This window comes from Trichechus manatus, unplaced genomic scaffold (assembly GCF_000243295.1).
Source record: "Trichechus manatus latirostris isolate Lorelei unplaced genomic scaffold, TriManLat1.0 scaffold00004, whole genome shotgun sequence".
NCBI lineage: Eukaryota > Metazoa > Chordata > Mammalia > Sirenia > Trichechidae > Trichechus > Trichechus manatus.
Window position 1 is genome coordinate 29,999,308 of NW_004443940.1, and position 22,668 is coordinate 30,021,975.

The window sequence follows — 22,668 nt, forward strand, 5'->3', positions numbered from 1 at the left end:
AGTACACATGTTGTTTTATGACACTGGTTAACAACCCCACAACATACTAACCCTCTAAATTCTCAACCTTTTTTTTTTTTTTTTGGTGAAAACATACATAGCCAAAGATACAACATTTCAAAAACTTCTACATGCACAGTTCAGTGACATAGACTACGCTCTTCCAATTGTGCTGCTTGCTATTCTCACTTTAGATGAAGGTTTACAGAACAAAATAGTTTCTCATTAAACAGTCCACATGTTGCCCTATGACAATGGTTAGCAACCTCACATCAACACTGTCCTTACTCAACCTTGGGTTCCCTATCACCGGCTTTCCTGTCCCCTTCTGCCTTCCAACCCTTGTCTCTGGACTGCTGTGCCTCATTAGTCCCATTTGGTTTTATGGGGCTGTCCACTCCCCGGCTGAACGGTGAACCTCAGAAGTGACTTCACCACTGAGCTAAAAGGGTGCCTGGGGGCCATACTCTTGGGGTTTCTCCAGTCTCCTTTAGGCCAGTAAATCTGGTTTTCTTAATTCACCCAGAAAGGTTAAAGCAAACACCCTTGCGACAAATCACCATTATCACGGTCGAGAACGGTGATGGTTAAATATTTAAATATAAATTTAAATATGAAAGAAGAAAACGAGCGGGAAAAAGGAAGATGCCTCAGCCCCTCAATTTCTTTCATAATCCATCAATTTTCAGCTCTTCCTCGGTTCCCTCAGAATGTTCCAAGCGTATCATCTCTTTGGCTTTACAAACGTTGCGTATCCTCAGCCTCATCAGAGACCTGGACAGACCATCATCTGATGCCTCAGCCTCTCTTGCCCCCTTCACTCGTTTTCTCATTGGCGAACTGGAATGAGCTACGGTCTGTTGCTGTTAACAGCTGCCTCCAAGTCGGTTCTGACTCACGGCACCCCGACGAGTTACAGAACACAACTGCTACACTGGGTTTTCTTGGCTGTAATTTTTTTAAAAATTGTGCTTTAAGTGAAAGTTTACAGCTCAAGTTAGTTTCTCATACTAAAATTTATACATACATTGTTACGGGACCCTAGTTGCTCTCTCTACAATGTGACAGCACACTCCTCCTTTCCACCCTGGATTTTCCGTGTCCATTCAACCAGCTCCCGACCCTCTCTGCTTTCTCATCTCACCTCTGGACAGGAGCTGCCCATTTAGTCTTATCATTTTACGTCTTATAGTCCAGTCTAATCTTTGTCTGATGAGTTGGCTTCGGGAATGGTTTTAGTTCTGGGTTGACAGAGAATCCGGGGGCCATGTCTTCTGGGGTCCCTCCAGGCTGTCAGATCATTAAGTCTGGTCTTCTTACTAGAATTTGAGTTCTGCACCCCACCTTTCTCCTGCTCCATCAGGGACTCTCTGTTGTGTTCCCTGTCAGGGCGGTCACTGGTGGTTGCCGGGCACCATCTAGTTCTTCTGGTCTCAAGCTGATGGAGTCTCTGGTTTACGTGGCCCTTTCTGTCTCTAATATTTTCCTCGTGTCTTTGGTGTTCTTCATTCTCCTTTGCTCCAGGTAGGTTGGGACCAACGGATGCATCTTAGATGGCTGCTCACTAGCTTTTAAGACCCTAGACGTCTTGGCTGTAATCTTAGTGGAAGCAGATCAACAGGCCTTTCTTCCACAGACCCACTAGGTGGGTTCGAACCACCAACCTTTGGGTTAGCAATGGAGCACAAACAGTTTGTGTCACCCAGGGCCTGAGCTACGTATGTTGTTGTTGTGTGCCACTGAGTCGATTCTGACTTACAGTGATCCTATACGACAGAGCAGAACCACCCTCTAGGGTTTGCTATGCTGTAATCTTTACGGGAAGCAGACTGCCACATCTTTTTACCACAGAGCAGCTGGTGGGTTTGAACTGCCAGCCTTTTGGTTAGCAGTTGAGCACTTTAACCACTGCACCACTAGGGCTCCTAGGGCTACATATATGTTGTTGTTGGTAGGTGCCGTCAAGTTGGTTCCAATTCACAGCAATCCCATGTACAACAGAAAGAAACACTGCCTGGTCCTGTGCCATCCTCACAGTCACTGCTATGTTTGAGCCCATTACTGCAGCCACTGCGTCAATCCATCTGGTTGAGGGTCTTCCTCTTTTTCGCTGACCCTCCACTTTACCAGCATGATGTCCTTCTTCAGGGACTGGTCCCTCCTCATATATATATTTATATCAGAAACCAATGAAAAACAAAAAAAATCCCCAAAACTCATTGCCACTGAGCCAATTTTGACTGAAATCAACCCTACAGGACACAGCAGAACTGCCCCATAGGGTTTCTAAGGAGCGGCTGGTGGATTTAAACTGTCGACCTTTTGGTTAGCTGCTGAGCTTTTAACCACTGCTCCACTAGGGCTCCATATATACATATAAAAAACCCATTGCTGCTGAGTCGATTCCAACTCATAGCGACCCTAGAGGACAGAGCAGAACTGCCCCACAGTTTCCAAGGAGCAGCTGTTGGATTCGAACTGCTGACCTTCTGGATAGCAGCCACAGCACTTAACCACTACACCACTGGGGAAAAAAAAATCCCAAACCGGTTGCCATCAAGTCGATTCTGACTCATAGCAACCCTAAAGGACAGAGTAGAACTGCCCCATAGGGTTTCCAAGGAGCGCCTGGTGGATTCAAACTGCCGACCTTTTGGTTAGTAGCCGTAGTTTTTAACCACTCCGCCACCAGGGTTCCCTATGTACATACAGCCCCTCTCAAACGCTTAACAGCCTATAATTTGGCTTCTATCATTCAGCTTATGCTTTTCTCAAAGACCACTCTCCATCAACATCAAATCCCAAGAAGGAACTGCGCTCAGTCCTCTTTAACCCTCAATCTCTTAAAAATACTTTACGGGTGCCCTCCTCATCTGACCCACCTTGGTTCTCCTGGCCAGGTGCTGTCTTCCCACTGTTCTCCAGCTGCTTACCGAAGTCTCCTTCCTGTCCCCATGCACATTCTCGGCTTCTTAAATACAGCTGTCTCCTCTGCTGTGTTTATCTTCCTGATGGCACACCCCTACCTATGCTCTGTTAGAGCCTCTGAACCACCAACTCTGAATTCCACCCCTCCTCCACTTTTCTACATGCTACAGATTTCTACTGACACTTCCCAACATCTGCCATTGCTATCAAGAGCATCTGGTGGCACAGCACGTAAGAGCTCAGCAGCTAACCAAAAGGTGGGCAGTTCAAACCCACCAGCCGCTCCTTGGAAACCCTATGGGGCAGTTCTACCCTGTCTTGTAGGGTCACTATGAGTCGGAATCGGCTTGACAGTGACGGGTTTGGCTTTTTGTTTTGGTACCAAGAGCATCACCCCCTCCAAAACTCCTCTTCAAAACTAGTCAAACGAGCCACCAAAACCAGATAACGCCCCCTCTTCTCCATCACTTGCTTTCCCTTCCCTCTGTTCTCACTCTACTTCAGGCTTTTGTGATCTTATACCTGATGGACAGAGATCTTAACTGAAATTGTTAACAACTGTCTCTCTCTACTTTCTTCTGATGTGCACATCAGTAACAATCCCACTCTCCCTAAAATACTCGCTGAGTCATGCCGCAGCTTCTTCACCAACTGGCAGGAGAAGGTCAGAGGCCTCAGTCCAGCATCCGAGATGCTCCGCTCTGAGTCCAACTCTCCCACTTCATCATTTACTCATTTCCCCAAATTACCTGCTGGCTTGGTCTACGACCAAGGGTCAATACCCGCTTTGTAGCATGCGGTACAGATTACCTCATGGTCCTAGGAGACTGTGCATGTACGTATTTGTATTCATCCCCTAAACTGGGCACTAAACTCACCGAGACATAGGGTAAAGTATGTGTGCTTTCAAAGTAACCGCTCAGTCAGTATTTTCATGTAGATGGGATGAGAGGGAAGCACAGGATATATCGTATTTTTATGCCAATTAACGAGACCATCTGCGCTTGTTTGCCAGCCACCCCTCTCCCCCCAATTTTCTTAAGCAAGTTATGCTGATTTTTTTACAGCAACATGTTGAACAGGATCGGCACGGCCAGCAAACAAATGAGCTCCCTTTTGAGAAAGTATGCTTCAATAGCAGGGATTGTGTAGATGTGAGCTGCCGACCTTTTGGTTAGCAGCCAAGCCTTAACCACTGCGCCACCAGGGCTCTGATCTGATACAAGTCCCCCATTAAAAGTCCACTAGCAGGCACACAGTGCGGGTCTCCGTCTCCAACTCCTGTTGAAATAGCGTACCTTTTACCAGAGCAGCACGTGCATTCTGCCCAGCTAGATCTCTGCCCCTCAGAGCTGCTCAGCCAAGAGTGGGCCTACACTGCCCGATCCACTTCAAGAGGACGGAGACCAACCTACCTGAGCTGCTCATACGCTTCACTGTCCTTTAACATTAACCCTGCACCTACATCCTCGTCCGCTCCCTCCCTGCGCTCCCCCTCTCTAATGTCAACCCCTCCAGGCCACAGATCACATCTTTGCACATGCTCATCCTGACCTCGGGCAGCCTTCCATGCTTCACCAGCTCCTTCCCCTCAATTTCTGCATAATCAGAAGTCATTTCTTGCTGATATAAACCTACCCAGCCCCTGCTACTTCTGGAACTACTATCTTGGCTCTCTCCCTTTTTCCCAAATTCTTTTTTTAAATGGCCCCATCTTCCTTTAGAAATTCTGCATTAGCTCCACCACTAAACACCTTGCGATGTTCCTTCTTCCTCTTCCATCAATGCACCGGAGGACTGCTGTCAGTGGTCACCAACAATTTAACGGCCAAGCCAGGCGGGCTTTCTGGAGTCTTCAGTCTCTCTGACTTCTGTAGTTTCTAATGCTGCTCACCATGCCATCTTCTTAAACTGCGTCCAGGGCCTGATTCTCTGCGTGCTATGCTAACGCTTCCCCAACTTTCCCTATGTAATCGCTTCTACTTTCTATTTGTTCATCTTCTGCCCCCAGGCCACCGTGGCTCTGTTTGCAGTCCTTCTTATGGCTCCAAACGTCATCTCTATCAGGAACATATAAAAGCACATCCCCCGGCCTCTCCGCTCACAGAAACTCTCCTCCTGTCTCCAGTTTTCTACCAAAAATTTCCATTTTACCTGTTAACAACCCTCCAAAAAAATCCCCAAGCTATTCAAAACAGTACCAGCCCATCTTGCTCAGAATAAAAACAAAAGGGTCAGAGAAACAGCAAGATACCTACCCCATAAGGCAGCACAGAGAATCTCAGAGTTAAATCTCTTCTTGTATTTACGAATCTCAGGGGTGTCACTCTGTGGCCTAGTGTTGGTGGGATTCACATTGACCACTGAGCCCTTCCGGGTAGGATCTTGCCTTATGGCTTCCGGTCTCATTCCATCACAGGAAAATCCCACTAAAACAGAGCACACTGGAAATCATCTCCTGTACACGCAAACACCGTGCCTCCCTCCCACGCTTTATCCAAGTAAATATTTGTATGCCACGACCAATACTTTGTTAAGGAAAAGAAATTTATAAGTAATGTATATGGAAAAAGGAAATTGACTATGCAGTTCATGGCAAATAAGGGAATACAAGCGTGACGGGAACAGCTTCTGTATGTGAAGTCTGCCTGCGATCAGTCACCACGCCATGCTTAAGCCACTTTCAAGGGCAACTCAAAGTGAGTGAGTCCTGCTTTCCAGCTTCTTTCTTGTTGCTACTTTACTTACCCACGGAAGTCACTGTTGTCCCACTAGATGGAGAAATCTGTAGTAATCGGGGGTCTATAAAAGGTGTAAAGGAGGAGGAAGATTTGTGTTTCTGGAGTGTGCTACTAGCGGACTGAGTCTGCAATGTAAATTTCAATTTTATTAATACAAATGACATTAAAAGATGAATAGAAAAAACATTTTCAATCCACTTCTATATTATACTGAGTCCCCAACACACAGCCCCTGCATCTCCTGTGTCGTTTCCCCAAAATGCATTCAGGGCTCTCCGAGGGGGGCATCCCACATGCCCAGGGACAGGTCCCTGAACCTGGAACCGCTGCAAGAGTCACATCTCTTCTGAGATAGGTATTTATCACCCCCAGCAAGAAATGTTGCAAGCTACTAAAACAATCTGTATTTCAAGCACCTAGCTTAAAAAAAAAAAAAAAATTATAATTAAAACTTCTAAAGGAGGGCTGAATGTTTTGACCTCAATTCACCAATTTTTAATTTTATCTCTTGAACAACAACAAAAAATCCAATAAATCTATGTCGGAATATTGGCAGATCTTCAGTTTAAGTTACTTGTTTTAAATTGAGCCGCTTGTTAGAAAGCTACAGAAGCTCTGGCTACTGTTTCAGGTACAGTAACCACGAAACCCATACCAAACAAGGGCTCACAGTGACCGCTGCAAAGGACAAAACAAGGCTCATCCTTCTGTTCTTCTAGGAGCACTAGTGTTTCAGTTAATAATGTAACTTAAGACAAAAAAAAAAGGAAAGGAAAAAACACAGAGTGAAACAAATTGTTAAGTGAAAATGTAATGACGATTAAAGCAAAACAAACAAAGATAAACTTTCTAGTTTAGTGAGTTAAGGGTTATAGTAAAGGCACCGTACGTCAGAGCCAAATGGAGGAAAGTTTAAAATATAAATACAAGGAGCAATGTGAGTGTAGGTGAGATATATCACTGGAGAAAAAAGAAAATGTCTGATTAAGTGACTTTCGTCTTGCCCCGTTCCGCCCCCTCTCCCCCATGGGCACCTGGAGGTCCACGCTCTGCTTCAGCCCCTGCCCACCTGAGCTCACCAGGCTGCGCTCTCCTCACCTGACAACCCTGCCTCCTTGCAGGCCTCCCTCCCCAGAACCATGAGTTAGTGGCCAATCCAGCTGATGGCCAATCTGATGCCAACCCTGCCTTGGAAGCAGTCGACTTGCCCCTGCTCCTGAAGCTGAGAGGGTTATTCTGATTCTCTCCAACAAGGGAACCAAAACAGGAGCGGGTGGGCAGTTCAACCTTTTCAATGACATGATTGGCTGAAGCTACTTGTCAGTTTCAACCTCCCTCAGCTGTTCGGGAAATGCATCATTTGTTTCAAACCTCCTGTGAAATGGAATCGTTTGCTCCAGTAGAGGGCGCTCAAGGTGGGATTAGGCACTTTTCTTGGGGCACAACCCTGTTCCAAAGAGCAAGGACCACCCAGCTAGCACACGGCTGTTCAGGACAGTCAGGCCTTCCAACAAGCACGCGGGATTTCCCGTACAAAATTTTAAATGAGAAGCACTCACAGGCTTCTGCCCTTCTTGCTTAACATGAGATCCCTGTATAGGACAACGAGTTTGTCCAGATAAGGCCGAGTCTGCTTAACCAAATCCTCCTGACCTTTATTTGTTGGATAGAAAATAATAATAAAACAAAATGAAAAAGGCGGATTCCACAAATGACGAGGAGAATTTCATGCCGAATTCATACTGGGTCTGAGAACACAGCAATTCTTTTACTGATAGTTTTTAAAAATAAATTGAATAAAAGAAGCCATGCAACTAGACTCCTCTAGAGGAAAGTCAACAGTGAGCTGGCAAGTTTGGAGGGAAACTGCTCTAAGGTTAAGGGCTCTGTATGCAGATCTGAACATGTTACTTGGGGGTTGGGGGGAAGGGGAGGTGACAGAAGAAAGCAGGGTGGGCAGGAAGGGGTGAGGGGCGCTGGAAAGCTCTCCTCCGCAAAAGAGCAACTAGGCAGTGCTGGTCTAACCCTAAGAAAGCAGCCAGCTGTGGTGGAGACATACCTCATTAGTAGTGAGCTTGTCCTGGGGTGTCTGTGGGGACATGGTGGGTGTCGGCTGGCTGGAGGATGGGGAGGAGGAGGTGGAGGAGGTGGAGGAGGAATGGCTTTGCTGTAAGAGATCTGGCAAGAGGTGAATGCGACCCACAAAGCCATTGCTCTCATGATGGCTGGCACGCTTTTGGTCAACTGTACTCTGCAGAAAAAACAGGCACACTTGTCTCGCTCAAGTGCTGCTGAAATTGCCTATGACCCTATTGATAACTGACTCGGTGGCCAGTGCCATGCGGCTTTCCAACTGTGCTACGTTATCAAGGAGAAGCCAGGGGAAATTGTCTGAGCTGCTCACGCCTTCTGACTGTCGGCCTATGTTGACCCAACAGAATTCAAAGTACGCCATCTGGTGGCCGAACAACTCCAGCAGGGACCGTTTACTCTCGTTTATCTGCCACACCAAAACTATTATCCCACTGTGTTTAATGTTTCTGTTTAAAGCTCTAGAAAGCACCCTTGCTGCTTCTTTGAATCCTGGTCTCTTCCATGTTCTTCCCACTTTCCATCCAAATACGTGGCCATAGCGACAAACCCACTCGGGGAAAAATCCCAATGCTAGACTGGAGCCCTGTTCTATTTAAGTAAGAAGCGTAACACCTTTGTGAAATTTAAGCTGAGAAATGGACAGACAGTTGTAACACTCAGTAATCCAAACTGAGCACATCTGGGCGGTACACATTCAATTATCCAACATGTGAGGAAACTAACATTTTGGCCCACAGAAGAGAGACCTCCCACCACTCCCACTCTAGAAGTCTATCTCTGGGAGTGTGATGAGGCTCATTCACACTTTAGCGGCTTCTGCCTAACCATCGCTCCCACTGCGGCACTGTGCAGATGCTCAGAGCTGGAAGCTTTGTGCAGGACAAGCATGGGTGCTCTGCTGCCGACTCCAGGCTGGCTGCCTAGCTCTGTGAGTCTGTGTAAGGGCTCCCTGTGGCCTTCCTACCACTCAGACACAGACCGCGAGACTCCGCGTGGCACCTGAATGACGGCTGCCGGACAACATGCAGAGGAGCAGCAACATGGGGTGGAAGACTACCAGCTAACTTCTCAGCATGCAGCACACACCTGCCTCCCTGGCCCCCGGACACGCTACCCTCTGGGTCTTGTTAACATGGAAACAGATGATGATGGAGAAACAGCATGAGTGAGTGAATGAGCAAGTGGGTTAATGACTACAGAAGAGCTCAGCCTCTGACGACAGAGAAGACGGAAGTACCTGGCGGACAATGAGGGTGCCCTCCTTGGACGGGGTCATGGCAGGTTCGCTTTCTACGTCGTCATGGACGATCATGGTTTTCACTGATTCCGTTTCACCATTGCTCAAATTCAGAGATGACCTATTGAGACAAAAATCCAGAAGCTGAGGGCCAAAATCCCACAGGTCACGGACATGCTGTTAGAATCGTTCACCTTCTCAAAGTCCTAAGGTGAGATTAGGTTATAAGTTCCCTCAAGAAAAGCAAGGGCTTAACCTTTTCCTTTTAACAAGGAATTTCCTGTCAGCTCAGTTTGTTTTTGAGCAAAAACTTAAGAATACTTAGAGTTAATTAAAATAGTTAAACCCAACTGAAATTTCTCTGTTATCACAGCCTGAAATTACAAAGAAAAAACAAAGTACATGTTGGGTATTGAGGGAGGCAATGAAATACACATGGGTTACACATGAAGCGAAGGGGTGAAAATCAAAGGCTGTCTGCTGCTTAATCCATGATAAACGAATGTTACATGCTCAGGGAAACATGTCTAGGAAGAAATGTCAGAAGAGGGCTAGGAGGAACACCCGCGTCCTCTCTAAAATACACCAGGGACTGACGCTGCTCTGGTGTCCTCTGGTCCTGAGGTGGAATCATCGGCGCCTTCCTGCTCCACGTCATCATCTTCTTCATCTGTCGTCCCCGACTCCTCGCTGGATGAGGAGTAGTCGGTCACTTTGTGAGGTGGCCGCACATCTTCCACTGCTCGAAGCTCCTTGGCCAGTGCCGTCAGATCCTAAGGCACAGGGCAGAGGAGCGGGAATAAGGAAGGGAAAAAGGAGGGGGAGAAAACCGCAAAGAAGGAGAAGCCCTTCACTGTAACTAAGAGGGACAGAGCCATGGTGTCAGTTTTGTAAAACTGTGTTGAGAGCATCCACCAGAGTTTCATATGAAGGTCAGCTCTTACAGCTTTTGATGGAAAAGACGGTCAAAGATGTTGAATACAGGTCAAACCCCACAACAACACAAAACAATAATCTGCTTACGATAGTCTGATAGAGTTTTTTTCCAAATATATCATTCTAGATCATGTAGACAGATGCTTGGACTTTGTTGTAAAGATGCTGCCTAGAGGACAAAGTCTTCTTTTAAGGGGATTACCCAGAAAGCAAGCTTCTAATTAAACGGGCTCACTTTAAAGTACTATTTTTTTAAGTTTTTATTTTTACCTCCAACTTTTATTTTGAAATGCTTCAAGCCTATAGAAAATGTGGAAGTGAAGAAGTGAGCGCTAGTGTACCATCCAACACATCTTGTCTGGCCAACTGATAACAACGTGCCACATTCATTCAAAAAGTTGATGACGAAGTGGGTGACCGCTGTGGGCAGGAGGCGAGGTGGTCTTTACTGTGTCCCACCCACATGTCTTCCTCCCATTTCCCCATAACACCTTCAATGACTGTGGGCATTAGAAACAGAAAAAATCCACAGTAAAAGTTATTTTTAAAGGGCTTCCTTTTCCCTCACTGTTCTGTATCGAGACACTTTAAGACTCGATCAATTAGCCAAACATAATTTTCAAGACGGATTATTACTTCTACTCCACATTTTTATATAAAAGTCCAAAGTACATCTACTTGGGAATTTTATTTTAAAATAATGACTTTTTAAAAAGCTGGCTATCTTGCTATTTTTTTTTTCTTTTTTAGTAGTTCCAACTTATTTGTCTTCTTTTCCACAGTTAAGAACAGCTTTGTGTCTTTGAGCTTTCGCCTCTGAAGTAATAGTGATCAAGTACTAGATCTTGGGCTTTGCTATTGTTTCATGATTACAGCTGTAGCTTTTTAAGAAGTTGCTCAAAAGATGTATTCAGTAATTAAAAAAAAATTCACGTAACAAATTTTATGTGTCAAAAAAAGCTGAAGCAAAAGCTTAGTTTTGAAATTGTAGAAAAGGAAAAAACAGCAAGTAGAGGAAAGACAAGAAACGTAAGCTGAAGAGAAGCTAAGTTTAAAAGGCAGTTGGGATGTTGGTCTGATGCAGAATTCTTCAGACATGGGGCTTACCACTTCACCCTTCAGTACAGTCGTGGTTTCACCGAGTCCAGGAAGTCATCATTGATGAAGAAGGCACAGTAGGAAGAAGCGTGGCAGAAAGAGAAGAGAGGGAAGAAGCAAAGAAATCAATTCAAGCAGGAAATCAAAATTCTGATAGACTTAAAATCCCACAAATGCGTAGTTACATGGCCAGTTAATATTACAAGGATTAAAGCAAAAGTATGAGAAGCAGTCACAGCTATCACCCCAGGTACCAAAAGGCAGCATTTCAGCAACAGGTTAAGAAGGTGATTTAAAAAAATTACTCTAAAAGCCGGTATTGTAAATGCCTAACTCATCAAGAATGAGTGAAGGTTAATGCCAAGGAAACAGATAAAAAGGCTTTTCTTTCTTCTGTGTGTTTTTACCTGTTGCTGTCGAGTCGATTCCGACTCATAGCAACCCTACAGGACAGAGTAGAACTGCCCCATAGGGTTTCCAAGGAGTGGCTGGTGTATTTGAACTGCTGACCCTTTGGTTAGCAGCTGAGCTCTTAACCACTGTGCCACCAAGGCTCCCCGTATGTTTTTAAGTGCATATTTTCTTAGAAGAAACTTTCATTAAACAAAAACCACATTTTGTACTGTGCTTCTATACAAGGCTGACTGTACACAAAATGAACAGCTGAAACACTAGAAAAAAGATTCTATCAGGTGCTTTCTGCAGGACAAAACTGAGTAAGTAAGGCAGGGAGTCCCGAATGTGTCTGGGGTGTAGGCCATTCCTTCTCATTCCTCAAATCTGCTAAGGGGGCTAACAAAAAGGGCTGCAGGCCTCTCGACTACTTATTTTTAACAAAAAGATCTCACTCAATCCTGAAATAAGTAAAACTGATTTTACGTAATCCTTACAGCGGGTTTGAGAGGTCTAAAGACTTCCTTTTTATCTTCGGGTTTTTTCGCTGCGTTTTCCAGGCGTTGAGACGGAGAGCCTTCAGATTTGGACGATGCTGGTCGGGTCAGAAGAGACAGAGAAAGGCAGACACATGTGACTTTATCCGAAGTGCTACAACACCGTTCGAGCCTACCCAGCCCTGTGCTGCCTTTCTCTCCACCCCTGCCCTGAACGGCAGGGCCAAAGGGGGACCTACGAGATCTCTGGCAGTCCTTCTGATTCCTTACTTAGAATCCTCCGCTATCACAGTCTGCTTATCATGTGTCCACAATCAATGCCTAGCTATCTTATGTCAATAACATCATAGAGGGCATTTTTACTAATCTACTATAAGTTAATACCACCAATACTGATGACAGTACAGGTCCTGGAGTCTAAAAGAAGTGGGTTCAATTCTCAGCTCTGACATTTAGCTGATTACCTTTCACAAGTTACTTCATATCACTAAATTATGGTTTCTTTAATCAGTGAAATCGGGATACAATAATATATATCTCTTGGGGCTCCTGTGGGGATTAAATGAGATGATGCATGTAAAGTGCTCACAGTGCTAGGCCCGTGTAAGCTCTCAAAAACAGTTATTTATTATTAAAGTTATGATTACTCTCAGTGTTATTATCAACCTAGAGTGGAACACTGTTTTGTGATGTGCAGCTGTATGCAAACCACAGGCATTTTTCCATGATTAAAGACTTCCAATACACTGGTCTAGCCCAATATTGCTAAGGGGCAAAGGGAAAAAGAAAGCCACCCTACATCTCACTCTGAAGCGCTCCCCGGAGCCGCTCTGAGACCCAGGGTGGGACCCGGGCTGGGATCCTGAGTTGCTGGACCCCGAGGAGCTGCCACTGCCGGGCCTGGGCACCAGTTTCTCCACTCTCTCCCACAGCAGCCTGGGCTCAATACTGCTGTTGGGGGGGAACAAGAAAAAGAGACGAGCTAATGCATCATTCCAAGACGGGGAGTCAAACTATAAATACATGCACGATTCCTGCATTTGAGGTCTCTGAACGTAGGTATGAAAAACATAGCCTTTAACAGCATTTAACATTAAATTCACCAAATGTTATGACAACATTATTCACAGACTTTATCTCGTATCTTAAACTAAAGATACTAAACGATATCCTATCGCTAGCAGTAGTAAAATCCTCACCAGATGGGAGGGAAAATGCTACCTGTTCGGTCTACAAGTATCGCTGTTTCTGTCACAGCTACGAACTTGGTTTAATATCATAAAAAATTTCGTTTATTTACACACACAAAGTTATATTCTGTTTCCAAACTGCTCATTCATCCATCAGCGCTCTCAAAAACTAATACTTTTCAGGTATACTCCTTTGCAAGAGCCATGTTGGAAATGTTACAGAAAGCACGGCTGATGAACTATTTCCAGCCGTGGGTAAACCCACACCTCCAGTTTGCCAGGTAAGAATTAATGACATAGATTTAATCACAGGAGAATACTATAGTCCAGCTGATCACTTAAGGAATAAGAGGGTTCTCTGTAGTTTCTGGATTATCATCCATCTTACTACTCCAAATTAGACCAAGGTTCAATGTGCAGACATCTAACTTGGGATGTTCAGTGACGCTCAAGTTATAAACATTCAACATAAAGACCTTTTCTTCTTCTGTGTTCTATTACCTGTCCTGCACGATACGGCAGCCATCAACTAACTACAGGAAGTTGCTGAGCACTTGAAAAGTGGCTCGTCCCACTAAGGAAATGAATTTTTATTTCATGTAATTTTACTCAAGTTAAATTCATATTTAAATAGCCCCAAGTGGCTAATGGCTGCTGTAAAGGACACAGCAGCTCTAGAACCTAAAAATGCTATGATCTGGTTAATTCGCTAGTTTATTGCAGACTGTCAACCACTGACTTTGTTCATTCACCTGTGATTTCTATACCATTCCCAAGACTTAAGCAAGCTGTTAAATAATAAGGGCCCTCAAATTAAAATTCTCTTACAACTATTTTCTCTTCCTTGCTGTTCCCTCTACTTATTCTTACATAGGGGCTGGTAGTTTTCGTTTTAAAATTACTAATGTACACCAACTAAATTCAGACCCTCTTCTTCTATACATCGATTTGATGTTACTCATGCCAATGAATTTTATGGTAGTTTTTCTTTCCCAACTGATAATCTCTTTGCCCCAGAACTTCAATGCTCATGAGCACTGCTGCAAAAACAGAAGACGTAAGACTACAGGAGACAACCCAGTAGACTTGTTCTTAATTTTCACTCTTCTTTTACCTTGTGGAGTTTCGTTGACCTGCTTGGCTGTTTTGCTGTCCACTGCCCTGCAGTGGAGAATCTCGACGGGACAGAACCGGGGAGCGAGATGTCGTTCTCACAGGAACCTTCAGGTAGAAAATACAACAATTAAATTACTGAAAACATGAGGAGAAAAAAAGATTCCCCCACCAAAACATACTTTTAAAGCAGTCCTAATTATGTCAGCCTTACTATCACCAACCCACTCCCATCCCTGATCCTTCTCTGGCCCTTCATGGCTATGATGAAAAGAGAAAATTTCATCAAAGGCGTGTGAGAAGCCAGTACAAACAGCCTTTCTAGGCTTCGGTAACACTGAAATGTTTGGACTGAAGCTTGGTGGCAGGGGACATACAAAGCATTTTGCTATGATAAGGTAAGAACCAGGAAAATCAGCTCAAGGGACCAAACGATGATCTACAAATGGATCAGCAGGGGGCAAAGACTGGCAAGAAGCAAGAAAATAGTCAGAGGAAGCAAATTCCAAGTGGAAGAAAAACAAACTAAAATGTGTTTTTGTTTAATTTCACCAGTAAATAATTACATCCCCCCCAGAACAAAAAAACTAAAAAAAAAAAAAAAATCATTTTCTTTGAAACATTTAGTTTTTTTCTTATAAACCTTTCCGGAACATTTTGATATTGGTTAGTGTTGCAAAATAATTTGTTGCTTCGGTGTAACCTTAGCAGCCGCTAAAGTAAATTATGACTCAATTTGGTCTAGAAGTATACTTGTTACAAATTTACTGTTCCATCATTTTGCTACCTCCTGTTTAAGTATATTGTGAACAAGAATGATAAGAAGGTAATTGCCCACTGGCTGAATATACCTAACTGTGGAACTTTCTCCCCACCGTAAAAAGTTCCTTTGAAATTTCACTACCCCTTTAATTCTGGTGAAGTCATCATACCATTAATTAAAACAGAAAATTAAAAAATAATAATAAATAAAAAGAAAAAGAAGCACACGTCTGTCTTTCTGCTTCTTACCCTTGGAGGCACCTCGTCACTGTCTGATCTAGACCAAGCCTTTTGGGTGGGGTCGGGTGCTTCCGACTTAGAGTCGGAACTCTGACTTAGCACCTCACTGCGTGAAGGTGGACATGGGTCCTGAGAGCGAAGATGGTGGTGTGCAAATTTGGGAGGAGAAGGGTCACTGAAGGAATGGGATCGCGAGACAGGGGAAACATTGCTCCTGAGAGATGCCAGGTGGGACCACTGTACCTTACGAGAAAACAAAACACAAGACATTCAAGGCATCAAACCGGTTTTTCTGGTCAACACTGAATCCAGAGCAGGAACTGGCAAAGGGGGACGCAATCTAGGGGTGGGACAGTATTAGGTAAGCAAGCAGTAAAACAGTTACACTTTTCAGTGAAGAAGTCATTTGGGGGAACACAATATGTAGAAAAGAACAAACATACATTTACAAGGAAAACTCTTCTAATATCTAGACAAACATACACAGACAGCAGGAAACATGAAGACTGTTTAAAAAGAGCTTTCTAGACCTACTGTCCTAAAGGGCAGACCAAGTGTTACATGCATATCTACGTCAAAGCAGAGGCAAAGGAGAGGCAAAAAAAGGTTGAGAGATCACAGGATGAAGGACTCTGCCAAACATGCAAACCTATCCATCCATCTTCACATTACCTGGCAGTTCAAGATTTCAGGCCAAGTAACAACAAAACAGCACATTTAACAAGCAAAGACAAACCTCTTAATGTTTTGATAGACTGTAACAATATAACTTAAAAACATTCAAATTTTTAAATACACCAACAAAATTTCCTTCCCTCTCCCAAGCCTTAAAACCATAACCTTTTGAGTTACCTCCATACATCTTCATACTAGTTACAAAAAAAAAAAGAAATGTGATTTCTTTAGAAATATTCCGTACCATGGATCCCCTTAAGTGACTGCTGTTGGGGTATCTCTCTTCTTTGAAAATTCAAGAAGCATGACAATTACTTATCAACTGAGTTTATCCAGTTGCTTTTAAATTTGGAAAACAATCTCTGAAATAATCTATAAAACACTTTCTTTAAGTTATATACTGTTTTCAATAGTTTAGTGCTGTAATGTACATAATTCTAGCTACACATCTAATACATCAATGTATTTAATGCAAACAGAAAACATCAGATCACACCTGGTTTGACTTTTCCAAATGCAAGACTCAGCTATTTTACAGGTGAGATTCACATAATCCCAGGCTTCTAAACTGTTTACGATTTTTCAGAGGGAAAGGCATGTAATTTAAAGTATTACCCGCAATTATAACTTTAAAAAATGGGTGCTAAAGCAAATAGCCCTTTAAGAGAAAACTTTCCTCCAAAGAACGCTTTCATAGGTGTATGTTTTAGTCAAAAGCAACTTTAGACCAGAAGGAGGAAAAGGGAGACCACTTTCAGATACTACGTTAATCAGTCATGACTATAAAAATTAAGTCTACAGAATCCAGGGACTCCTATTTTCAAACTGTTTGTCAGTGGTCAGATAGACAAAGATCTTCTATATGGTTAAGTTTAACTTTCAGAACAAAAACTTGGATTCTGGAATCTCCAAATATATCTATACTGGGAGCCAGTATAACACTGTTACAGAATAAGTATTGTCAAATCTATCCAACTAGTCCCTCTTCGCTTCCCTTCTCTGGCTTTCCTTTCATTCTTTACTCTGTGGGGTTGCCAATTTGCTGAGGGGCCAGCTCTTCTCTAGACTGAAAACGCTGTTGATCTCATCGAGTAATCCTCTCTGCACCCAGCATACAAACCCTTTGCTTCAATACTCATTCTTCTTTTTCTTAACTCCCCAATGCTGTGGTTCCTCAACTCATATCTTACAGGCCCAAAGGGATTAGTTACTAGGAAGTGCCTTCACCTTCTCATTTGAGTTTGTTTTTCAGACACCACAGCTACTTCTATCACAGAAACATGAACTCTAATCCCCCAACACATACACACACCAGGGACAAGTGGTTTGAGCTTAAGAACTTGGTCCCCAGAGTCTAGATTACATAGCTGCAAGAAGAAAAATGTCTAAAAGTTAACTATTCTCAGAAAGAGAGCAGGAGTCATCTTTTAAGGGTCTCTGAGATTTTTTAACATGGGTGATCTACGTCTACTCTCTTCTCTAGAGAGCAGAGGGTTCTCTTCTAACCGTACAACATACTGCCCAACAGCTCTCCCTCACCTAGACAAGGCAGAATGCTGGTACAGACCCAATGACAAGTCCTCATCTTCACCCTGACCTACTTCAGGGCAAGCTAGTACTAACCTACTAGAGCTTAACCTTTTTTTGGATCTTGAAATTATGCACACTGCAACAAACCAAAAAACTCTGCATGAAATTTCAGGGGAGTTATAGACTCTCGGAAGCCCACTCGTGGAACTGGCCAGGAGCCAGGGATGGTAGATGAATTAAAGACCCTATTTTAAAACGAGCAGGAGAAAAGGCGTGTTGAAATAATAACGAAGCTCTGGTTCTCCCTCCGTTTACTGATAACACTAACTTTCTAAAAACGAAACTAAAATATCTTTGTATAGGATAAGGAGGCACTTATTGATTAAAATTAACCTGAGTTAGAGAAGGTAAAATGCTATGCCGGGAAAGGAAAGCACCGAATCAAGATATTCTCAACGAATACAGCAAATAAAAGTCCTCCTTTCCCCTATCAACTGAAGGCATGTCCTCTTCCAATGAGTCTAAAATGACTACTGCAAATCTCTTTCTAAAACGCAGAATGAAGCAAACTGTTGCTAACACGAGCAGGTCCGGGGCTGCACGAGCCGTCACGGAAGTCTCCTCCACCCATGGCAGAACTGTCTGTTGCTACCTGTGGCTCCGCTGGTCTCTGCAGGGCGGGATGGACAGACTCGGAGTTGCCATTGGAAAAAGACTCTGATCTGGAAGGCACGGGAGGCTCCAAAACTCTGCCTGTCTGCTTAGACTGGGCTTCAGGGGAGCTCTGGTTAGTTTTCCTAAATCTATCTTCCACCTGCATCAGAAAATTAGAAGACATAACTCACTGTTAGTAGGGACGGCAGCGACACCAAAGCCTGAAGGTGAAAGGACTCTAAATAAAAACATTTCTGTTTGACTTCGGCTACAAGAAAAGCACAGCTGGGGGAAGGGGGTAGGGGAGACGGCAGATAAAGCGAGACTGCAATGTGACTCCGGAAAAGGAAATACTTGAGAAGATAAAATTCAGCAGGCAGCCTCTACGATCGCCTCCTGGTCCAAAATTCTGGTGGTGTACAATTTTACACTGGAAAGAAATGAACCTGTCACAACCAGCTAACCTAACGGATTAAAAAACTATCATCTGAAATCCAAAACGCATTTCATTCCACCAAAAATAAAGCCACTCCAGAGCAAGCAAAACTTTTTCCTAGAATCCACTCTCTGTGAGGGTTAGACACAGTGGAAGGACGCCACCTACTGGGCAGGATTCAACATATTCTGGAAGCATATCAGCCCCCTAATCTTCCTAGAAAAGGAGCCCTGGTGACTCAGCAGTTAAATGTCCTACTGCTAACCTGAAGGTCAGCAGTTTGAACCCACCAGTTGCTCTGCAGGAGAAAGATGTGGCAGTTGGCGTCCGTAAAGATTATAGCCTTGGAAACTCTGTGGGGCAGTTCTACTCTGTCCTACAGGGTCACTATGAGTCGGAATCAACTGGGTTTGGTGTTTTTGGTTTGGATCTTATCTTTGAACAGTTACTGCTTTGCCATGGCCTTGTTAGTCTGAGGCTCTGGGTAGCCCGAATGCACCATGTAAATAACTAATCACAAGAGTTGGAGAGTCAGTAAATTGGACTATAGGCACACTTCATCCTCATCCTATTTTTGGAAAAATAGTTGAGCATTCCCTTTATTTACATTTTTGAGAATGATTCTGCAAAACATTCTTCCATTTAGTTTCCAATTCGTTTGAGATTTGTTAACTGAGGCCCTGAGATCCTCTATGGAAAAAACCCTATGAGACATAAGACCCCAGGCAAGCCCCTCCACTTCTCTGAAACCAAAGACAAAGCTAGAAAACAGAGAGGGTGGATCCTTAGCTGATCTCTGCGTCCCATTCTAGTATGCATATCATACAATTCTTAAGAGTCATTATATGACTTTCCAGAGAAGAACCCAGGCAGGACCAACGGCTAAGCATCAAAGGCAAGAGGCTACCTCTCGAGCTCTGTCAGCAGGCTCATAATGGGGCTTGGGCTCTGGAGCGTGATAACTGGGCTTGCTTCTCTCCTGCGGCGGCTGTGGCGGCTGCGGCTGCGGGTGTGGGTGCGGCTGCGGGAGCGGCCTCCTGTGGTCATGCTGTAGAGACAGGAGATATGCTTGTTCTTGTTGCAACTGTCTCTGGAGCCTCTCGGCCTGCTGGTGCTCCTCCATCTCCCGCCATCGAAACTCCTTTGAGAGGGAGAGGATAACACTAAATCTATGGGACAATGGAGAGCTCGCCTCCTTCTCTGTATTTGTTCTCAAATTTTTTTTTTTTTTTAAAGATCATACTCTTTTCCCCTTGCTTTTTAATAAAGCAAAACGGCTGGGATTTTAAATAGCATGTTACCTGTGGAAAAATCTGACAGCTTGTTGCTAAAGATAATAATCACTGAACAGAGTAAAAGAGAATTCAATTAAAGGTCAGTTTCAGTGGCAAGAGATCATTCTAGTACACTAGGTAAAAATCCTAAACTAGTGTTCCCGATGAAGTTTTACTATATGGCACGTGCTCTGAATGTACGGCCCCGAGCGTTCTAGTTTGTTCACTGAGTGACAAGTTCAGAAGTTTGCCCAGCTACCAAATGAGAACAGTTAACGTATTAACAGAAAATAAGCAGATAAATAAAAGCCACCTCTCAAGTTGCCCAGAAGTAGTAAGGGATGTCTCCACTGGAGCCTGTCAGGCCACAGCGCTAACCAAAATGGCCTGGTGATTACCACTGCTGTGCCCAGCTCAGGGAAGGGACGCGGGAGCCCTCCCACTACAGAAGAAGACAGACGCGGTGCGTTACCAGTAACATGGCCTGCTCCTGGAGCAGCTGCTGCTGAAGCATTTCCAGGTGCCGCTGCTCCTCTTCCAGCTGTCGCCTGATATACTCCTGCCACACAGAGATCACCCAGCAATCAATTCATCCAAAAGGAAACCATCAGAACCACTAGAACAGAGCACCAAGAACCACTCGCCCCAATCATCCTTGGTGGTAATTCATTAGTGATGAATACAGGCAGTCCCTGGGGTTACTAATGAGATGCATTCCCAAGTCTATCTTTAAGTCGAATCTGTAGGTAAGTCAGAACAGGTACGTACGCTTCTTATTTAGATTCAAATGTTTGTCTTAGTATATAGTCTACCTTTCTAGGTATATAAGACACTTAAGAAACACTTCTAAGCCAGGTAATATTTTCACGAGCATCACAAAGTCGTGCGTGCATTCGTTATTAAGAACCATTGCATGTCTGAAGCCCAAATTTTTAATATAATAGGCTTTATGGCAGTTTGTTCTTAAATTTGAGTTGTCCGCAAGTCTGACGTTCGTAACCCGGGGACTGCCTAACTGTACCTTAAAAGAAAAAAAATCTATTGCTAAGGACTTTTCCAAAGCCTTGAAATTGGCCAAAAAGACCTAAAGAGTCTAATGAATGATGACACGCACTTCAATGATACACATGAAGGCATCTGAAAGTATTTGTCAGAACACGACTTTATATACAAATGCAGGATTTTAAAGGAGCATGCTGTTCCTCTTAAGGATGGTAGACTTCAGAGAAATCAAGTTTAATTAAATAGGAAACCAGAGGGTTCTGATTGATAAATGTCTAATTACTCATTATTATTTATACCAAGCACAGATCATCTATTTTTTGATATTTAAAACAAAAACCTGTATAATATTAAAATAAAAATAAACATGATTTGTACTTTCTCTGATTCAGAAGGTACCTGGATTGGCCATATTTTAAAGCCATAGTCTGGGAACACCAGACTTGGAAAGCTTCCCATAAATGAACAGGCTCAGGCTCTTCATGATGAGGCCATGTGTCCTTGGGGAGGAATGGTGGTGGTGGTTTTCAATGGGAAGAGGATGAACAACCTCCGTAACAAGGAGAACCAGTCAACCTTTCCAATATATGTCATGCAGAGGGGTAAGAATACTGCCTTGAATTTGCCTGCTTTATCAATGGACAGGGACAATCAGGAGACCTGGGTTGTAATCTCAATCCCATCAAGCAACAGCTTTATGATCTCCAGCAAGCCCTTAACCTCCCATTTTCTCAGTCTCCGCATCTGAGAAATGAGTACCAAGAACCTCTTCTCCCAACGCTCCGTTTTTTTGTTTTTGTTTTTGTGAGGCTCAGACATCAGATAGGAAATAACTTTGAAAAGTTTGGAACATTTTATAAGCAACAGAGTCTTCCTTTTCAATGACGAAAAAAGTTAAATGACTGTTCTAGAAAAGGAGTAAATTAAAGGGTCAGTGAGGTGAAATTTTACCCTGAAAATTAGAGGATTTTTTCTGGAGTGTCTACTACTGACCATCCACTTGTATTGTAGCACGTCTTTAAAATAAAAAAACAGTCATCTATATGGGTTGAGCAGAAGTTTGACTTAACCAGTAACTCTCATGCTAGATGACAGAGAAATTATGGCATATAAATTTTCTTAGGAACTTGTATCCTACAAAGCAAATTTAGCCAAAAAACCAATTTGGGAGAAGCTTACCTTGGAAGAAGTACCCTCCTTCTGACCTGGGTTCCAAGTCCCATTCATTTAACCCTAAGCCTCCACAGCACACGCTACAGCAGTAACTGCCTTCACAATGGCCTTACCCAACGATTACTATGCGAAGGAATTTGACTCCAAGCTCACTTCTTCTTCGAACTAAGTAGAATTAAACCATAACTTGAAAGATAGAGTTAGAACACTCATTTGTTTTCTGCCTTCATGCCACAACTAGAAAAATCACATCCTATCCAAATCACGAAGACTCTAACATACAGTCAATGCAAGTACAGAATATAATCACACATGTACACAAACCCAGTCTCAGAAAATCTAAGGCAATAGCTGAGTAATCAAACTGGAAGCTGACACCATGGTTTATAAGTATTTTCAATATGAACTTCAAATATGCTTTAAATTAGTCCTCATTCACCTTTTTTCCCCTAATCAAAACTCATAACAAAGAGTGATCAATTCAAAGACATAAAAGGCAAAGCGGTTAGTGACCGGAATCATACCAACAATATACACAAACGTAGGCATAGTCAGTTTTTGTTTGCATAGGTTGCTCAGGAAACAAAGAAAATTTCTAAATAAAACTATATGTGGCATTAATAAAATGTTATAAATGTTACTGAAACCTGGACATTAATGGCTGAACATAATACAGAAATGTTACTAGTTTTCAT

General features: G+C 43.4%; 1 protein-coding gene across 7 annotated transcripts in view; it reads right to left on the minus strand.

The window, feature by feature from the left end:
• Nucleotides 1-22,668, minus strand: part of MAP4K4 (mitogen-activated protein kinase kinase kinase kinase 4) — a 230,808-nt gene that overhangs the window by 14,621 nt on the left and 193,519 nt on the right. For 2 of the 7 annotated variants that reach the window (XM_023733934.1, XM_023733929.1), the window contains exons 13-23: nt 20,271-20,357; nt 19,432-19,665; nt 18,087-18,248; nt 14,229-14,335; nt 12,724-12,875; nt 11,925-12,022; nt 11,044-11,052; nt 9,598-9,773; nt 9,001-9,121; nt 5,677-5,794; nt 5,187-5,357 (exon numbers count right to left, since the gene is read on the minus strand). In XM_023733934.1, the coding sequence (XP_023589702.1) occupies nt 5,187-5,357; nt 5,677-5,794; nt 9,001-9,121; nt 9,598-9,773; nt 11,044-11,052; nt 11,925-12,022; nt 12,724-12,875; nt 14,229-14,335; nt 18,087-18,248; nt 19,432-19,665; nt 20,271-20,357 (1,435 nt within the window). Of the gene's footprint in view, nt 1-5,186; nt 5,358-5,676; nt 5,795-7,728; nt 7,921-9,000; nt 9,122-9,597; nt 9,774-11,043; nt 11,053-11,924; nt 12,023-12,723; nt 12,876-14,228; nt 14,336-18,086; nt 18,249-19,431; nt 19,666-20,270; nt 20,358-22,668 lie in introns of all 7 variants that reach the window. The other 5 variants (XM_023733927.1, XM_023733938.1, XM_023733939.1 and 2 more) reach the window with 5 other exon arrangements.